General features: G+C 35.3%; 1 protein-coding gene across 6 annotated transcripts in view; it reads right to left on the minus strand.

Annotated features, from left to right (window-relative positions):
• The window catches only part of LOC141508420 (disks large homolog 2), a 2,787,507-nt gene that overhangs the window by 627,139 nt on the left and 2,138,934 nt on the right, over positions 1-21,434 (minus strand). For all 6 annotated transcript variants that reach the window (XM_074217018.1, XM_074217021.1, XM_074217022.1 and 3 more), the window contains one exon: positions 2,601-2,669. In XM_074217018.1, coding sequence (XP_074073119.1) covers positions 2,601-2,669 — 69 coding nt within the window. The remainder of the gene's footprint in view (positions 1-2,600; positions 2,670-21,434) is intronic.

Consider the following 21,434-nt stretch of genomic DNA (forward strand, 5'->3'; position numbering starts at 1 on the left):
CTCTCATTTTCAGTTTTACTTTGTTTTCAAAATGCTCAGATTCACCATATCCTTAAAATAAATCTTTATTTGATCCTTCCATTTCTTCAAATATCACTTTATTTTTTTTTTCTCTTCAATGGCAAGCTTCTAGAAATAATTGTCTACACTTGCTGTCTTTACTTTCTCATCACCTACTCATTTCCCAATCCCTTCTACTTTCTAATCCTCCTCAACTCAACAAAAAACTGCTCTTTTCAAGATTATGAACATTCTTTTAATTGGTGAATCTGATTGTGTGCGTGTGTGTGTGTGTGTGCACACACATGTGAAGTCATTTTCTTTGAACTCTCTGCTTCCTTTGACATTGTTCTAAATCTCCTTCTTGACTCATCCCTTGATTTCTGTGAAACTTCTCACTTCTTGTATTACTCCTACACTAAGGTTTTCTTCCTTTCCCCATTTTTGGAAAATGATTGATTTCCTTTCCCCTTGACATGAGTTTTACCTAGGACTCTGTTCAAGAATCCCTTTTCTTCTATTCTCTACACTTGATCTTTTGGAAGTCTCCTAACTTTCCATGGATAGATACATGGATACATGGAAAGAATCTTTCTAAGTCAGCAGTGCCCAGATTTTGTCATATGCATGCATACATACACACAGATCCACACACACAAACATATAGTCAAGCAATAATGCTTTACTGCTGTATATTTTTCCTTGATATTTCATCAATATCGAAAATGTAATATATCCAAAACAACCCATTAAGTTGCTGTAACAATATATTTCCCTTATACTTTTTTATTTCTATCAAGGACAAAATCATCATTTTAGATATCCAGGCTTACAACTTTGGAGTTCTCTTTGTCTATTTTCTTGCCCTCATTCCCTCTATACAATCACGTCATCTTGTGAATTCTTGTGCCATAAGATCTCTATGTTTAAGGAAGACTCAAACCTGCACTGTAACTACTACCCTCTTCATCTCACAAATATATTCTTAAAAAGTCCCCTATTTGATCATCTTGTTTTGTCTTGCTATTCTATCTTCTATATAACTGCCAAAATAATCTCAAATTTATATATATTACATATAGCCTCAAATACACACATATACACATATGTGTACATATATAAATATACATATATGTATCTATATAAATAAATGTATTAAATATATTATATATAATATATATTATATATATAAAACAAATTTAGATCAGGCAAGGACTTTAGAAAGTCCTACTCTCATTTTATAGTAATGAAATTGAGGCATAGGATTAATCACAAAATTAGGAAGTACCTGAGGTAATTCTTAAACTCAGGACTTTTTGATTTCCAGTTCAGCAATCTATCCACTATGTCACGCTACCATTGTTAAATCACAGGACTGATCATGCCATTTCTCTATTCAAAAATCTTTAGTGGCTCCCTCTCAACTCTGAGATAAAGTATAAAAACTTTCACCTTGGCATTTAAGCCCTCTACAAACTGACTTCAACCTAACTTTCTAGCCTAAATATAATTTTATTTTCTTTTTTTCACATATCAGGCAAATAGGACCATGAATTGCTTCATTAATTCAGCATTCCATTTTCCATTTTCCTACCTCCGCATAATTTGTATCTCATGTCCAGCATGTATGTCTTCTTTATTTCTGCCTTTCACAATCCCTACTTTGCTTCAGTTTAACTCAATTGCCATCTATTCTGTGAAACTTTCCACATTTTTCCCAATATCTAATGCTCATTCTCTCCTGGATTTCTGTAACTGCTGCAGCTCTCTAGTACAGAGGTGTCCTAAACATTTCTCATAACACCCATAGACCTATTCTTAAAATAATTCTCTTAAGCACATATAATAAAATACATAGGGTCACAAAGGGAAACTAATTATATTGATACACAGTTTACAAATTTTTGTAAACCCCAAGTTTAAGGGTACCAGGTTATTCATCCCTTATATTTTAGTAGAATATAAGCTTCTTAAGGGGAAAAATGTTTTCTCAGAGTCCCTAGTTACTAGCACAGTAACTGAAATACAAAAGGATTATAATAAATATTAGCTTAATTGATTATAGCCAAACCTAGAATCACAGAATTAGAAAGTAACACAATCTTAGAAGTTGGAAGATGACTTCAAAGTTCATCTAACTCAACTGATATCTGAAAAAAAAATCTTTTACAGGAAGTCATCCAGTCTCTTTGGGTATAATTCCAGATTGCTCTCCAAAAAAGGCTGAATCAGTTTACAATTTTAAAAATGAATAGTGATGAGTGATGGGTAGGTAACTACCTCTTGAGGAAGCCCAATCAATTTTTTAATTCAGTCATAAATAACTAACTCCCTATCCCTATTGAGTGAGACAATTCAGAGCTGGAATATTTGTTTCAAACAGAGGACACCTATCAGACAGCAGTAGGTGAATTAAAAAGAAGAATCACCACTACTCATTTTAATTTGTTTAAAGCCCACCCTTAGGTTTGTGAGTTGTATTTACATCTGAACATCAACCCCTCACAAGACGTGTTTGTCTGCTCTTCGTCTGAGTAAGGCAGCTGTGCTCAGTTTTGTGGAGTTCCCTCAGAATGGTAGCTCTGGAATGCTTTGCTTACCCCTCCAGGGAGATGGCTCGCTGTAGAGTCATTGAGGGCTGACGAGTCGTGGTGCTGTGCTGAGAATGACTGTATGAAAAAAGAAAGGAGGGTGAAACCCACAAAAAAAGCTGACTAAAGAGTCTTCACACATTCTACTACTTTCTGCTGTTACCAAATTTGAAAGGGGGGGCACTTCACATAATAAAATGACCTCTCTAGGATGTTTTTAGGGCTACAGGTACTTTGCAATTATAAAGCATTTTCTTCACACCAACCTTGAGAAGTGAGTAGTTTAAGAATTATTAGTTCAATTTTACAGATCAAAGGGGCATAAATTTAAACCTGGAAATGTCCTTGGAGAGCTCTTACTTATTTTACTGATGAAGGAATAGCAGCCCCAGGAGGGAAAGATAATTGACCAAAGTCACAAAGTTAGCAAGGATAAGAGTTGGGATTCTAATACATGCTTCTCAACCCCAGCTCTAAACACTCTGTGATGCCATAAGGGCAGCTAGGTGGTACAATGGATACAGCTCAAGCCTGAAATCAGAAGGAACTAAGTTCAAATTTGACTTTACTAGCTGTGTGGTCCTGTGCAAGTCAGATAACACTGTCTCAGTTTCCTCATCTGCAAAGTGAGGTAGAGAAAGAAAAAATGGCAAATCACTCCAGAATGCTTGCCAAGAAAACTCCTAGTGGTGACATAGTCAGATATGATTGGAAAATGACTTAAAATGATGCCAAAAAATGCCATAAGTTATTTCTGTGAAATTAACTAAATATGGTTTCAATCTTCTCATTTCACTAGTGAAAATGGGAACATAAATGTAGAGATGGAAGAGGCCTTAGAAGGCATCTTATCTAATCACCATTTTACATATGAAGAAACTGAGGTTCACAAGAAAAAGGATTTGATTCAGGTTAGCTGATGCCAAATTATCTTAATGGAACATTTTCTTGGATAATTCTCTTAATTTTTGTATAAAATTTGATTATAGGAAATTCCATCCAAATATGAGGCATATAACTTGTAAAATAATGAACTCAGAAAATTATGGGATTAAAAAACAACATTCCAATGCCTTATTTTGAATTGAGAGTTACTCTGAGGAACTGTAGATTATACCACAGATATCCAAGAGACAAAGGTTTTAAAAGCTGCTGCAAAGCTTTAAAAAAAATTGACTATAAGTCTGATGATAGATTGCTGTTTCTCTATCATTTGCTGAACCATTGGGGAAAAGCTCATGATCAGAAGTTTGAATCTGAGTCAATAGAAGGAATTTCCACTCCATTGATGAAATTACATATCTTGTAAAGCATCAAGGAAGACACATGACTGGTAAAGTGGGAAAATGAAGTTATGTCTCATTAGAGCCAAAGACCTTTAAAGAAAATGAATTCTGTAGAAACTTCTGAAAATGCTTTTTATAGTATAGTAAAAACAATTCTATAGCTCGCACATCACAAGGTAACATTTCACTATCTGTTACCTAAAAGGATAACAAATCGTTTAGAGAGTATTTCCTTTACTCTCCTATTCAAAGTCAAAAAATCTGTTCTACATGGTCTCTGTAGGACAGATAGTTATTCATCCTTTCTTATTATGTCATTGGACAAGGATCATTCCCATATATGTATTTTCTGATAATTCATCTGCTAGGATGATGAGTTAGGTTTTAACCTCCTTGAGGGCAGAGACCACATCCACTTACTTTTTTGAATCTCCCTCAATATTTAAGGTAGTGATTTGCCCATGGGCAGTCAATAAATGTTGATAGTTTGATTGCTATCAGTTATAATGAATAATTTGTGATACATTATATATTGTCAATAAAGTAATAATTATTTATAAGCATTTAAGTATTAAACTCTAGGAACATAAAGAAAAAGGAAAAACAGTCCTTGCACTCAGGGAGTTTACATTCTAATGAGAGAGAGAGAGCTCATACCTATATAGGTATATAAAGGCACATATGGAGTAGATGGGAGTCTGCTGTTCTTTGTCTTGTTCTCAAAGAGGACCATGACATCAATAAAGTGAATTTAATTGAAGCAGGGCTATGCAAAATCATTAGCCTCACTCTGTCCTTTGGAGTCATCTGGGTCCAGTGACAAGATATCGATCAGGAAGGTTGGAGAGGGTCAGATCGAATGGAAGACCTTAGCCTTTTTAAGCTAAGATCTTTTTCCTAGTCTCAGCTGATCTGAGATAATGCCCTTTCCATGATTAAAGCTAGGTGAAAAGGAGGAGGCAAAGAATATTCTCTTTGATCTAGTAAAAAAAAATCAATATATAAAGGGAGGACCTACTGGGTTGCTGACCAAAACAGAAACAATTGCTATTTACATCACTTTGAGTCCAAATAGTGACCCAATTAGGCTTGAGTGATTTGGGTTTAAGGAATGGTCCATTAAAAACAAAAAATAAAAAACAAATATCTAACCTGCTAGGTTTCAGTGACTAAGATGGAATATAACCTTGAAAGGAAAAGTGCTATGAGAGGTTTTTCTTAAACACTGAAATTATTCCAATAAGTTTAATCAGTCAGTACTATATATACCACAAAGATGTTACTACTAAGGGTAAAATAAATGTACATAAGAAGATCTTATTCTTAACACAACTTAACATAATGACTATTAGCTAATAGTAGTTATTTTTTTTTTCTAAAATGAGACCCGGCTCAGGGGTGGTATTTGGGCTTGGGGCCTCTTGGCCCCAGGCCCAGAGATCAGGCCCACTGCTCCACTCAGTCACCCTACAGTACATTTTAGAAGAGGGACAGAGTGAAGGGAGAGATAAAATACAATATATGGTAGTGGGGAGAAATGGATGGAGGGAATTACAATCAGCAACAGTAGAAAAATACAGAAGTAACTTTTATGATGAACTTATCATGTGATCCACCCAAGATAGAGCTGATGGTATCAGAACACAGACTGAAACACATTTTTTTCTCTTACCTTTACTTTATTTCTCATGAGGGTCTTTTTTTGTGGGGGGGGGAGGAAGGGGTATTATGTTTACTCTTAAGCAAGAATATTTTAGTAATGTATAAAAATCACTTGTACAAAAATATTCATGGGCAGCTAGGTGGCACAGTGGATAGAGCACTGGCCTTGGAGTCAGGAGTACCTGAGTTCAAATGTGGCCTCACTTAATAATTACCTAATTACCTAATAATTACCTAGCCGTGTGGCCTTGGGCAAGCCATTGCCTTGAAAAATCTAAAAAAAAAAGTCATAACAAAAATATTCATAGCAGCTCTGTTCGTGGTGGCAAATAATTGGAAATTAAGTAGCTGTCCTTCAATTGGGGCATGGCTTAACAAAATGTAGTATTATGTATGTGATGGAACCCTATTGTTCTATTAGAAGCCAGGAGAGATGGGAAGTCAGGGAAGCCCAGAAAGATTTGCATGAACTGATGCTGAAGGAGATAACAGAACCTGAGGAACACTGTGCACCCTATCAGCAACATGAGGGTGATGACCAACGTTGATGGACTTGCTCATTCCATTAATGCAACAATCAGGCATAATACTTTATTTTTCTTCCTTAAGGATATGATTTCTCTCATCACATTTAATTTAGATCAATATATACCATGGAAACAATGTAAAGACTAACAGACTGCTTTCTATGGAGGGGTGGGGGGAGGGAAGCAAGATTAGGGGAAAAATTGTAAAAAATTCAAAATTAAAAAAAATTAAAAAAGAGACCCAGTGGTGGCAGGTATAGATCAAGGACTGATGGTGATCTCTTTTTCTTCTCCAATAACTTGCTTCATATCTCTCTAATTCATTGAACTGTTATCAGTTTGTAAAATGATTTTCTATGTTGATATCTCTTCCCTTTTTGCTCTCCTTTATTTTCCCTTGCCCTCAGGTCTTACTCAGTGCTCTACAAACAGTAGACATTTGAGTTATTACAATGTCTACTGAAGGAAAACTTAAGGAAGGTTTCTTCTGCTCCATCCCCAGAATATTGAATGGACCTTATGTAATGGCAAGCTTGTTGGACTGTAATGACAAGACGTGAATGGGATGGACAAGGAAGGCATGAGTGGGCTGACTTCCATCTCACTGGAGGGAATATCTATTTTATTGAAGTTCTGGAGCCAATGCAGTTCTGAAATACTGTTGAATGAAATAGTACAAAATTCTGATTTACTTCACCATTATTTTCTAGATATATTTAATAAATATACTAATAGAAATGTTTAATAATTCTATTTTACTTAACTCTAAATTAAGGAAACATTATACTTTTAAAAATTATCAGTGACATTAATTATATGAAATACAAAACGGTATAACTTAAAAAGGACAAGTCACATGTTCATATTTCATAAACAAAATCAATCCAATTCTCTTAGTGTGTAAATTATGCTTTAGGAGTAAACTGAGAGTTCTGCAATATGAAATTACTCTCAGTGGAGGTACTTTTATTATCAAGTCTTCCAGAGAACATAAAGCATTGTTTTAAAGCAGAGGTAGTAAGGTCAGATACAGTATATTTCATGAGTGCTCAAGAAATGCAGGTTGATTAGGAAATATTTTATTGTGAAAAATGTGTTGGAACGGGAAGCCTGCATTTCAGTCCCAGATTTTCCAGTAACTAATTGTGTGCCCTTGTGTAAATGACTTTACCTCTCTTCAACCTACCTAAAGTTCAGTTTCTTTATGTGAAAAATGGTGGACTGGGATAAAATGATCCCTTATATTTCTAATCTGCTCTGTTTATGAAACCAGAATCATAGATTTAGAGCTGAAAGAACTCTCAGAGGTCATCAAATCCAACTGTCCCATTGGCTGATGAAGAAACTAAGACCTAGTGATGCAAGATAATGAAGCTAGTTACAAAGCAGGGATTTGAACTGAGGTCATCTGATTACTAATCAAATGGTCTTCCTAAGACATCATGATGCTTTTCATTATGTGATGAATGAAAAAAACTCAAGAGACAGAGTTTCTGAGTATATAATAATCAATTTTAGTTAGGTTAGCATAATAATCAATAAACTGATGGTCAGAGGTTTCTCTCCCCAAAGAAAGACAATAGACATGGAGAGGCAGAAAGTTTAAATAACACTTGAAAGAGGAATTTCCTTAACAACTGAAAACCAACCCTGAGTGGTGGATATTTAATGAAGAAGAGGGCTAGAACTGCTGAGAACTGGTTTAATCATGAGACTCAAACATCTCTTCAAGAATCTGGACAGGGGAATCCATCCCCATCCAGAACACTCTGTTTTTTTTTTTTCTTCATGATCTGGGTTACCTTAAACCCTAATACAAGAACAGGGGCTCATTTCTCAAAAGTAAGATCTGGTCCAGATAGGATTCTACTTACACTCTAAACAGAAATAAGTTTTCCTTGTTGGGTGAGGTCCTGCCCAAGTTTGAAGAGCATGTAACTTGAGGCCTAGGACAATCTCAATCAGCCATGGAAGACTGTCACTTCCACAGGAGCTGGGCCTCAATAAACAAAGGAGAAAAGCCTGCATCCTAATTTAATAATTGATTCTTAATATAATAGAAAAATAATTTTCCTCATTTAGTAAAAGGTAAGTTTATAGGGAATTTATCAATGTTTGCTCTATGCCAGGAAAATAGTAATCACAGAATATTAGAAATGGAAGGAAGCATAAGTAATTTATTGCATCTGATCCTTTCTTTTTTCAGATGATAAAATCAAAGAATTCTAGAAGCATTTCCTTTTATCTTTCTATTCATGTTAATGGACTCCTAGATTTTTGTCCAGTGAAGTACTATATGACCATATATAGGTTCAGATAGGAAAGTTCCAGGAAATCATTATTTTAAGGTACTTTACAGTTGTGGTTCCCCAAGGTCCAGGTACTGACTGCTATGGATTGGTACAATTTCAGGAGAAATGCAGATTCTGTATCTGTAGACATTAAAGTAGGTAGCCTATGAGATATTTGAAGTAAGAAGCCTGGGGAGGTTCAATGGGGGAAGCTATAGTGAAAAGTACTGTGATTGGTTCACATAGTTGGAAGGTATAGTACAACTAGTGGGATTACCAAAGAAAATGAAAAGTTCAGTCTTTAAAGTGAAAATGTGTACTGGAGCAAGTCCCAAAGTCACAGCGATTGTCTCCAATAATGAAATGCTATGTACTCATTGAGCAATTTTGACAGCCCATTCCAATAACATACCACTCTTTTTTGCTCAAAACACAATAGTGGTGAATCCTGGAAATCAGTTGCTTTTTTTGTCTAGTTCACTATAGAGTGAAGGCTTGAAAAACAAAATAAAAATAAGCTTTCCCATGGTGTCTAGTTATTTATTAAGTCAACCAAATGGGTAACATTAGATCAGTCTAAGAGAAATTCTAAATTAGAAAATGGAAGCAAGTTTCAGAAGAGGGCCTCTTGGAAGCAGCTAAAGCCATATTTGCCTCATAGGCAGTGAGGGGAATGTCAGTGCCTAGAAAGAGAGGGAGAGCCCAGATAATACCTATGGGATCATTTCTATTCTTCATTTCCTTTCCATGCAACCAAACAACTTCTATTATTAAAAAATCATTGATGAAGAGAAACATGATCCTGAGGATATATCAGTACATAGCTTCTTGTCTGTTCTATGGAAAATCTTTACAGGATGTCTATTGTGCAATTTGTAGGTTTGAGCTATAATGAAGGGAGACATTCCTTCACTCCCAGAAGTCTGGAAATCCCAGCCATTCTGAATTTGCAGGCTTGATGACATCTGAGTCTGCAAGGCTTTTTGGGGTTCACTAGTCACTGGATCAGACCTAAAAGAGGCATCCTGTCCATCCTTGGAGGATGGAATTCTGGGTTGAATGTCCAGAGTCTGTATTTGTAGGTAGAAAGAAGGAACTGAATGACTTTCCTAGATTGGTTGGACTGAGAAGGGGGGAAGGGTAGAAGGGAAGAACCTGGTAAAACCTGGGACTAGACTTTACTACAATACCATGTTTTTGAGAGTGTGTTCCTGAGACTTTTGCCACCCTTTGCAATTTGTGGCACAGTAGACAAAATGCTGGGTGTGGGTACAGAAAGACTGAGTACAAATTGGGCCTTAGATACTCCCTAGGTATGTGACCCTGGATCAGTTATTCAATCTGTTTGTTTTAGTTTCTTCAACTATAAAATGAGGATAAAACAGTGCCCACCTTGTAGTGAGAACTGAATAAGATAATATTTGTAAAAAAAGACTTAGTACAGAGCTTGGAACATTTATTTATTTATTATCGTTTCATTTCCCCGTAAAGACAAGAACAATTCCCCTATTATCAATGCTGATTCTAAATGGAAAATCTATGCTAGCATCAGCCAGAACAGATGTGGCCCTGCCTTATTTTATAGATTTGGTGACATATCAAATTTGATTACCATGGGTATAAGTCTGGGGGCTATTTTGAAAGGCTAGGGGAAGGGAAGGTGTCTTTCCAATAAGAAGCCTATTAGTTTTCTATTATTTCAGTTCAGATTAAAATAGAAAGAGAGAACCACAAAGGCTGCTTTTCAATAATTCTCTTATCTTCAAAATGAAGAAAAAGGTCCCAAATTGCTGTCTGTGGCAATGGTATTAGCTGAGCATAACTGTCACGCTAGCCTTATTAAATTAAAAATGATCTTTAAATATAAGTATTTAAATCACAGTATTAAACCCAGGACATAAAGAACATAACTATTTTTGATGAATGACTTTTTAATTTCTTCTTTCTTTGGAGGAATGAGAGCCACGATAAGTGCTTCTTATAACATGTCATAATGTTACATGACTCTGTCTCAAAGGGGCATTTCAGAAAGGGATTTTCTTCTTGCCTTTTATTAACTAATAAATAGAGTATGATTACTCAATTTGATTCCTAACAACCAACCTAATTTGGGAAAAGGTTTTCTGACTATAGACAATTCTATCATTAAACAATTTTTCTTGGGTGCTTTGGGAGCTCATTTTTACCAGGGGGTATAGCATTGGACATGGAGTCAGGAAGATGGGCTCAAATCTTGACTCAGCTTTTACCTGAGTGACTCCCTATAAGTCATTGAACTTTCCTGGGTCCCAGTTTATCATATATAAAATGAGAGGATTGGATGAAATGGCCTTTATGGTCATTTCCAACTCTAAATCTGTGATCCTATAACTTAGATAAATAGGGTGAGATATGGTGGCACAATGGATAGAGTTTTAGACCTGGAATTAGGAAAACTCATCTTTGGAAGTTTAAATTCAGTCTCAGACACTTACTAGCTGTGTGACCCTGAGAAAGTCACTTAACCTTGTTTGGGTCAGTTTCCTCATTAGTAAAATGAGCTGGAGAAGGAAATGGTAAACTACTTCAGGATTTTTGCCAAGAAAAACCCAAATAGGATCATGAAGAGTCAGATGCAACTGAAATGACGACGACGATGACAACAACAACAACAACAACAAAATACATAGAAGATAGACTATACAATATTATGGAAAATAGGAAAGCTCTGCTACCTGGGCAAGTTATTTAACATTTCTGAGCCTCAGTTCTTCATTTGCAAAACAGAAACAATAATACTTATTTTAATTTTCTCACAGGGAAGGTAATCAGGATGAACTGATGTAATCTATGAAAAAATATAAATGCTAAAAGGACTATTAAATGTAAATGAATGAATGAGGTACTTAGTACTATCTATGTACCAAGCTCTGGAGATACAAATAAATTAAGAGAGTCCCTGCTCTCATCTAATGGGAGAGACAACACACATGAAGAGTTTCAACTGCAAGTTGGATAAAAAAATTGAAAAATAATTTGAGGGGGTGGCTAGGTGGCCTAGTGGATAAAGCACTGGCCTTGGAGTCAGGAGTATCTGGGTTCAAATCCGGTCTCAGACACTTAATAATTACCTAGCTGTGTGGCCTTGGGCAAGCCACTTAACCCCATTTGCCTTGCAAAAATCTAAAACCCCCCCCCCAAAACAAAAAAAAAAACAAAAAAAAAAAGAAAAAGAATTTGAGGAGGAGGAGACAGAGGAAGGGGAATTGTTACAGAAGTTCCCTTGTTTTCTTCATCCTAGTAGCCATTATCATTTTTATACACATCTTTTCCCTCATCATTTCTACCATTCACATAGCTTCTGCATTCAATACTTCAAAGAACTGTCATTTATTGAGCGCATGCCCTCTATTAGTGCAGATCATATTGTGGTTAGTGTCTTAGTAAATGTACCTTTCAGAATTTCTATAACTTTGAAAAATTATCATTCCATGACCAAGTTGGAGATGAATGTCTTCAAACTTAGATAGAATGGTTCTCAGACTAGAGACATTGATCCCATATTCAAAACCTTTCCAGAAGTGCATGATATATTTAGCTATGTTGACCCTCTGTCAAACTGCCTTTAAGAACCAAGGGTCACTGACAAACAAAACAGCAAATCAGAGGGGACTTTAGTGTCACTAATTTAGAAGTATTTATTAAATTTCTACTATGTGATAAGAGTTGGAGACACAAAGAATGACAAAAGACAGAACCTGAACTTAGGAATCTCACAATTTAGTGGAGAATTTATGGAAAATTACATCTATTTGTGTGTGTGTGTATATATATATATATATATATATATATATATATATATTTATATATATATATTATATGTATATATAATATATATGTGTGCATGTGTTGAAATTTAGCATATATACTATTATGCATGAATGAGTATATGCATGTGTGTATGTTTGTATATATGTATATATAAATACAAACAGGAAAAGAGATTAGACCAATGGCTTCACTGGTACAAGGAAATTTCAGATGAGGAAACTTCTGCCAATTCAGGTAGTCACCTTCTCTCCAACTTATAGTCCTAGAAAGTTACCTGGAGAGCTGAGAAGTTTATTAACTTGGACAGTGTTACACAAGCAATATTTGGCAGAGGTAGATCTTTGAATTAAAATCATCCTAGCTAAGATGCCATCTCTTTATCCACTGTGTCATGGAGTGATTAATATAAAAATATTCCATATGGGTGACATATGTCCATAACCATAGAGACTTATATAATCTATATCTATCTATCCATCCATCTATCCATCTCTCTCTCTCTCTCTCTCTCTCTCTCTCTCTCTCTCTCTCTCTCTATCTCTCTAGCTACTTAATCAATCACAGTTTAGGGAGTTACCTGTGGAACTGAGAAAAGAAGTTGCATATATCTATCAGAATCAGAATAGGAACTGAAATTTTTTAACTCCATGACTGGCTGTCTATCCACTATACTACATTGCCTCTCTAAGGGTAAAAAATATCAGTGAAACTCATGAGTAGAATTTTAAAAATAGGAAAAAATGTCCTTCACAAAGCTTTTTCAAGCACCACACTAATATGCAGCTTAATAGCATACATCTCCCTTTAGGACCAGGAGATGGGTCATCATACATTGCCTCTACTTCCTATCAATCCAAAGGTTGAATTTTCTGCATCTTCATAATTATGCAAAAGAGTCTCCTCTAGTAATTTTCAGCTGGAGATGAAAAATATATTATAATCAGTTCCCTCTATAACAGCAGTGCCAGCATGAGACCAATTCAGCCCCTGGAGATTGATTATCTTTTTAAGTTAAATCAATGCCTATCACCCTTAGCACCTAGGAACTAAGCACCTCCAAAATTAAAATGGCAGAGACTTTCCAGGATTTCTGAAAGCCACCTTGGAGAAACATCAGGGGAATGAGGCACAATGGAATAGTGGAAATAGCATCAGATTTGAAGTCCAGAGTTCTTGGTTCTAATTCCAACTCTAGACTTTCTTCTTATATGACAGTGAGGAAGTAACTTCATTTCTCAGTACCTCAGTTTTCTCATCTGTAAAACAAGGTTAAAAATACTTGTAATATCTAACTTAGAGAATTTTTATGGGGAAAATGTTTCTTTTTTAAATGCAACTAAATAACAATTTTTATTATTACTACTATTAGTCAGTCTCTGTGCTGGAAAAATATCATGGCTATCAACTATATGTTATGATTTATATCCACCAGTAACTTCAAGTATTTATTTAGCTAGGAATGGAGAGTGGATGAGGGTCCAGGAAGAAGGTTGTAAAAGAGCTAAACTATATAGTCTTGCCTGGTTTACTACAGTGTGTATACAAAGAGAGCTTGAAGGAGTTGCATGGTCAATAGTCTGTTAATAAATGAAGAAACTCTCTGCAGTGTTCCACAAATAAATCACTAAGCCATGGAATCAGAAGTTAAGAGCTAGACCCATAAATCTTAAAAATGGAAGAAACTTTGGAGGTCATTTAAGCTAGTCTTTCCCTATATCCTCCTCTGATCATTCACAAAAAGCAGGGAATTCCTTTTATACTATCCCAGTCCAAAATAACTAGCTGGGAATTGATACTAAAGATGAGGGAGGCAGGAAGAGAGCACTAGCTATCCTTGATGAATTTACATCACCTGATCTTAATGAATTACATACTCAGATATGATTGATGACCTACTGTCCCTGATATTTGAAAAATCATGGGACATGGAAAAAATATCACAAGACTGAAGGACAAATATTCTGATTTTTTTAAAAAAGGGAACAGAGTCTACAAACTATAGGCCACTGAGTGGGACTTCAATTTCTGGGAAAATTCCAGGACAGATTAGATATTGGTGAATATGTAGAAAAGGAAGCAATGATCTCAAATCTAGAATGTTAGCTTCATCAACAAAGTTCATGCCAGACTAATCTTATCCTCTTCCATGCCTCATTTATTCATTTATTCATTACTATTAATTAATTAATTAGTTTTTTAATAGAATTACTAATCCTGTACATAAGAAGAATGCTGTGGATATAGTTTACCTAGATTTTAGTAAAGCCTTTGATAAATAGCATACACCCATCCCAACATGGCAAGGGATCTCCAATGGGACATTACAGGGATCTCTGTGTGGCCCTATGCTTTATAATACTTTTATCAATGACTTTGATAAAGTTGTAAATGGTGTGACCCAGTTTTACAGATGACAGATAGCTAGAAGGGACAACTGACACAGTCAAGACCAAAAAGGTTCTTGAAAAGTTGAAGAACTGGGCAGCATATAATAAAATGAAATTTGATAGTAATAAGTGTAAACTCTTAAATTTGGGAAGAAAAAAATCATATTCATAAATAAAATGTGGGGCATGCACAGTGAAACAAACTCTGTTATACAAATGAAATTATATTTTAGTGGACTAACAGTTAAATACAAATTATTTGCATGATGTGGCAACCCCCAAGAGCTATCTTGCTGTTCTGTCAATCAGAGTTTTTGTGATCCCACAGGGATTTTCTGTGCAAAGATATTGGAGTGGTTTGCTAGTTCCTTCTCCAGTGGATTAAGGAGACTAAGTGACTTGCCTAGAGTCACATAGCTCATGAGTATCTCAGACCAGAGTTGAAATCAGGGACTTGAGGTCCAGTGCTTCAATCATTAAACCACCTAGGTGCCTCATGATCTTGGGCTGCATTAAACAAGTGAAACTACAGGAATAAAAAAAGGGATGATTCCATTGTATTCTACTCTGATTGGCTCTTATGTCTGAAATATTGTGTTCATTTGTGGGAACCATCATTTCAGAAGGAGATTAAAAATTTATACAATGTCCACAAGAGGGCAACCCCATGGAAGAGTTTATGGCATATGTAGATAGACTGAAAGGAAAGGGAAAGTTTAGCCCGGAGAAAAGAATATTCAGAAAAGATTTGATTTCTGTCTTTAAGCATTAAGAGCAATAGATTTTTTTTTCTTTCTATCACAGAGGGCAGAACTAAGTACAGTTGAGGACAGTACAAAGAGGTCAATTGAGGCTTCATATGGGGGGGGGATTATTAAAATTGGAATTATTCCAAAGAGGAATGGGTTACCTCCAGAGGTCAGAGATTACCTCTTCTTGTAGGACTTCAATATTAATAAAAACAATAGCAATAATAGTAATGCTGAGTTAGAATTGATATAGCACTTTAAGCTTTATATGTTTATCTAATTTCAGCAAAGGCAGAGCATTACTTGTTAAGTATGTTATAGTAAGTATTCTTTTCTTGAAGAGATTGGAATATATAGGCCACTGAGGAATCTTCTAACTTTTTAGAAGCTTTGATTTTTTTATTTACAACTACAGTTTGAATATTTCCAGTGATGGGGAGCTAACTGTATCATGAGACAGTCTATTCTATATTAGGCAATTCTGTTTATCAGAAAATTGTATCTTATATTGAATCAGAAATTTGTACTCTTCCAGCCTCTACTATTTAATGAAAGTTTTGCTTTCTGGAATTACAGAAAACTCTTCTTTTTTGACATGAGAAGATTTGAGATATTTTATCATGTTTCCCTCTGCCTTTTCCTTCTCCAGATAAATATTTCCCAATGATGTCAACTGTTCTTTGGATGAGATGATTTTCAAATTCTCATTATCCTAGTCACCTTTTCCTACACATAACCTACCTTGTCAATGTGCCTTCCAAAACACGCCATATTCTTGTGGTAGAGTATTGTGGCATTCTTGATCTCAACCCTATGCTTCTAACTAATGTAATGTCATACTTTATGTTTTAGCATCTACAGCAAAGCTTTGGCACAAATGAAGTTTATTGTAATGTAATACTCTGAAACACAGTTTCACTTGGATTACTACAAAGTCACATCTCTCCCCTCTTATTTTTGATTTTTGGAGTATGCACTGCATGCTGTACTTTGTATAAGAATTAGATTAACAACACTGTGAATTGATCAACCTTTATAGATATAGCTCCTCTCAACAGTTCAGAGATCTAGGACAGCCCAGGGAGACCTATTATGGACAATGTTATCCACATTCAGAGGAAGAAAAACAAAGCAATAAAAATCAAAAAACCCTACAGAATATGAATGAACACTACATTCACTTTTTAAAAATTTCTCTTATGTATTTCTTTCCTATCTCATACAATTCTTTCCTTTCCCTTAATCTTAATTCCTCATAATGAAAATGACTAATTTATAAACACGTTAAACATAAATGTACATGTGCAATATTCACATTACTGTGGGGAGCGGTGTGGGAAGGGAGGATGAAAGAGAATCATGTAACTTAAAATATGCATGTGGATGAATGTTGAAAACCTTTCATAACATGTAATTGGAAAAATAAAATATCATTAAAAAAAAGAATTAGCTTAGATAACATCAAAGGTTCTTCCAACATTAAAATTCTACCACTTCATACTTATCTATGTTTGGTATGTTTGGTATGACTTATTTGGCTCATTGTATTATACCACTGAGATCATTTTGCATTTAAAATCTGTACTCTGTTATATTTACTGTCCCCATGAGCTTGAGCCATCAACTCATTTGGTTAATACACTAGTTTGCTCTCCTGACAGCAACTGAAAAAATAATAAGCAAGAAGGTGCCAGAGATAGAGACATACATTTCACAGAAGCCTCCATCTAGGTTAACCATAGAGTCAATACACTGTGGATCTGGTTGTTCAAGCAGCTATAACTTCAAGTTAAACTAATATTATCCAGCTCATATTTCTCCATTTCATCCATGAGTATGTCATAGTAAACTTGTGAGAACAGTTATGATCCAATCCCTTAATTTCACAGATGACCAAACTGAGATCAGCAAGGTTATCAATAACCTTTCAGGATAAGGAAAAGCGAAGTTTTATTCTGGATCTAATTTTCACAGTCAAGAAGAATTGGTTGATGAGGTGGAAATAGTGGGAACCTAGAGAGGGTGAAAAGTAGTTCTATTTTAGAATTTGTCACAAAGGAGAAGAAAACTAGGAATTGTGAAACCAATTGTGTATTTGGGAGGAGCAGAAAGACTAAAGACAAGTAGATTTCATAGAGTAAAATTCTTCAGAGAAAGTAAAGACAGGAGGTAGGTAGAGGATATTCTTATGACAATCAAAAAATTATGACAACATGAAGGAAAACAATACCAACTTGAAAGAAAAATAGGGAGGTCTTTAAAGATATGGATAGGAATCATCAACTCCATTCTAGTAAGAATGAGTGAGAGGATGGATTATTAGATCTTATCATCTGCTCTTCTCCTACACTGTCCTTAGCCTGGCATTGTCATCTGACCTACTGCCGCAGTGTAAGAACCTTAGATTTTGCTTGGACACTGAACCCTTAGGACTTCCAAGTATTTCCATCTACCTTGTGGTTAAACTTTAATTGTATATTGTATGTTCCATTTAGAGTGTGATCCTCTTGACATCTGGGACTATTTGACTCTTCTTGTATCTTGAGTTACTTGACACATAAATAAATATAGAATTTTAGTATATAGAGTTGAAAGGTAACTTCCAGGAATATCAAGTCCAACACACTCACACATAAATTCAAATTTTAACTTATGATAGGGCGAAGAAAAGAATCAAAGAAAGGATATGATTGCTGCTCTGGATGAATGGGATAATAACTAATGGAAGACAGAAGAAAGCACAGTTGCTCAGGGTTGTTTCTTTTACTTAAATTTTTTTCCTTAAATGGAAAAAGTGACTTGTATACTAGAAAAGACAGATCAAAAAATGGCCAATAAGGAATTGGTGCTTATGAGAAGGGAGCTCTTAAGAGAATTCCTAGCTGCCCTTGAAGACTTCAAGTTGCCTTGCTCAGACGAACTACCATATTCCAATTTCTGAAAGATATTGTACATGTGAATTGTAAATCACTGCCAAAGATCCTACTGATGTAAGGGAGAAGTTCTACAAGATTAGAAAAAGACAAATGTTCCTCCTTATTTTCAAGAAGGGGAAGACTGATTCCTAATAAAATTCTAGAAAGATTTTGTTAAAGGAATGAAATGTATCTAGAAAAGAAAGTGGTGTTTATAAGATACAAACATAGCTTTATTAAAAATAACCCATGCTAGGCTTGCCTCCTTTCAATTTATGTTGGATTTATTACACTGGTAAGTCAAAGGAATGTGGTGTATCTAATTTACTTTGATTTCAGCATATAACATGTCCCAATGTTATCCTTGGGGACAAGATGGAGAGATGTGAATAATATTTCAATGAAATTCTATGAATTCAGAGCTGGTTGAATCATTTTGTCTGGATGTCAATAGGGAGGCTGTCTTTAGTAGAGTCATCCAGGGATCTGATTTGCCTATTGATATTTATTATTTCTATAATTAATTTTGAACAAGATAAAGGTAAGATACTTAGCATATTTGACACAGATTTGGGAGTGAACACAAAGGATGATGAAGGCCATCAAATAAGTCTTGATGAGTTAGAATACTGTATCAAATTAGATACAATGAAACTACCTTCAGGTAGCTGGAAGAATATAAGAACCTGCTTTTAATTGTGGATATGGGCTCAGGAACAGGTTCATTAGTTAGAAAGTAATGAGAAACACAGTGTCCTTTCCTTTAGTCTGACCTTAAATGTTATCTGCCTGGTCCAAAAGCCTGAAATGTCCAGAAGAAAATGTACTGTTTTAATATAACAGGCACATTCTTCCCTTTATTCTTTTAGTTATTAGATTCTTGGCTGATCGTTGCTCTTCTAAGACCTTTTCACATAAATGGTGCTCTTCGGGAAGCCATTAGATATTTTAAAACTATATGTACATATATATATATATATATGTATATATATATACATATATATATATATATATGTATGTATCTCTCTCTCTCTCTCTCTCTCTCTCTCTCTCTCTCTCTCTCTCTCTCTCTCTAGATATATAATAGCCATTCTACCAAGGACTATGGTTCACACTGAAAGTGTAGCCTTCTAGGATAAAGTCAAGTGAAATTTCTCCTGGATAGTCAAGAGAAATTAGCTATTTAAAATAAGTTAAAACTTAAATTGGGTTAGATCATTTTTATCAGATACTGATAAGTACTCTGTAATACACCAGTTATTTTTGATAACTTAGAGATTATCTTCTCATTTTCCCCTCATCAGGTTTATGAATAGGGAAACTGAGGCCAAAAGAGTAACCATACCTTTCCAAAGGGGATGTCAGAAGTAATAGCAGAATCCAATTTTTTGAGTTCTACTGTGGTGAGATCCGTTTTTTAGCATCCTTCTATTTGCTCCTCCTAGTATAAACAGGTAGAACTCAAATGTGGGGTGTGACTGGCAAGTAGGAAGAGAGGCCTTCCTTTTATGACATTTTCTCTACCAGTAGCAGTGTCCAATGAAATAAATTTAAGAATATTCCCTGAGACCAGTGACAGCAACAGGACCTTTGTCACTGACTGTAATAGACCCTATGGAGAAAAAAAAAAGCCCTTGCTGGGATTATGTAATAATAGTTTTTGTCTTGTAACTCTCTGGACTCTGGGTCAGATACAATGACTTGGAATATCCAGTTTAACTTTCCCAAAGATGTCACTCGAACTAGGTCAGGCATGGAGTTCTTTCTCTTTTATATTTTTTGGAGAAAGAGTCTAAAAAAATGCACAGAATCAAGAGTCTGGAAAAGTGTTCAAGTCCTGTTACTCATTACTTATGTGATCTAAGTCAATTCAGCTTAGATATCTTATACTTTTGATTCTTTACCTGCAAAATATACAAAATAATATCTATCCTGTCTACTCATAATGGTGTTATAATCTTAAAATGTGATGATATATGTGAAAGCCTCTTGAAAGGATATCCATACAGGATGTAGATAATTCCACCCCCCCCACCATGATATCACACTACAGTAGAAACAAAGGCTGATTTTTGAGCTAGAAGACCTGAGTTCAAATTTTGGCTTTTGCTACTTACTATCTGTGAAATTGGGCAAGTTACTTTCCCCCTGGGCATCAATTTCTTCATCTGTAAAATGTGAGATCTGTAAAATTTGGACTAGAATATATTTGGAAGAGAGCAACTTAGAAAATCTTAGTTCAGCTCTCTAATTTTCTAGATAAGAAAACTAAGATCCTGAATAGCTATACCACTATAAGTCCTTGGAAGATATCACAGGAACTTTTAAGGTCAAAGTTCTATGATTGCATGGATCATTAAATCTTCCATATGCTATGATTAACCAGGGCTAAGAGGTACTTTGTTCTAGCATAGACATTTTACTTTCTATGCATTACTTTACCTTTCCATGAAGATTTAGATGGGAAAAATATAAATATATATAAAGCTGTATTTTTTTAAATTGGTTTTTGCAAATCAATGGGGTTAAAGTGACTTGCTCAAGGTCACACAGTTAGGTAGAAGATATATCTTCAAAGAGAAATGCTGAATATGGGAACTGATCCTGATCCTCTATTTGGTAGGGGAGTTTCTTATCCATAACTTTCCCTTCCAATAGAGGTTAGGTCCTTCTCTCAAACTGATAATTTTATATTGGTTCTGAATTTGGAGGACACAGGTTCAAGTCTCACCACCTGACACTTACCACTTAGGAGAACTTGGACAAATATCTTAATCTCTCCATGTCTAAAATTCCACAGCTGTAAAATGAGGAGGTTAGACGAGAAAGCTTCTAAGATTCATGGCACTAATTTAAAGAATTTTCCAGTGCCCAGTCTTTGTCTCTCTAGTAGATCAAGGTAGGAGTTTCAAACAAGTAACCTAGGATCTATCAGAGCATCTCCAAGATGGTTCCTACTTCCATGCTACTCAAGGAGACTTGCCTCAGAGGTAGACTCTGCCACTTAAATAGAGCACTGGAGTTCTGCCAGTAAGTGTTCAAAGCTAAAATGAACTAGTCTAAAATCTAAAAGTGTTCTATTACACACTTATCAAGGGAATTGTCCCCAAAGGATTCCATTGTGCCAGGGTCCTTGGCATAAGCACATTCCCGTAGAGCAAACAGGGTAGCTACTTTTTGCAAGAAGGCTGCATTGTTTGCCAAGGCAAAGCAGAG

This window comes from Macrotis lagotis, chromosome 1, assembly GCF_037893015.1.
Source record: "Macrotis lagotis isolate mMagLag1 chromosome 1, bilby.v1.9.chrom.fasta, whole genome shotgun sequence".
Lineage (NCBI taxonomy): Eukaryota > Metazoa > Chordata > Mammalia > Peramelemorphia > Peramelidae > Macrotis > Macrotis lagotis.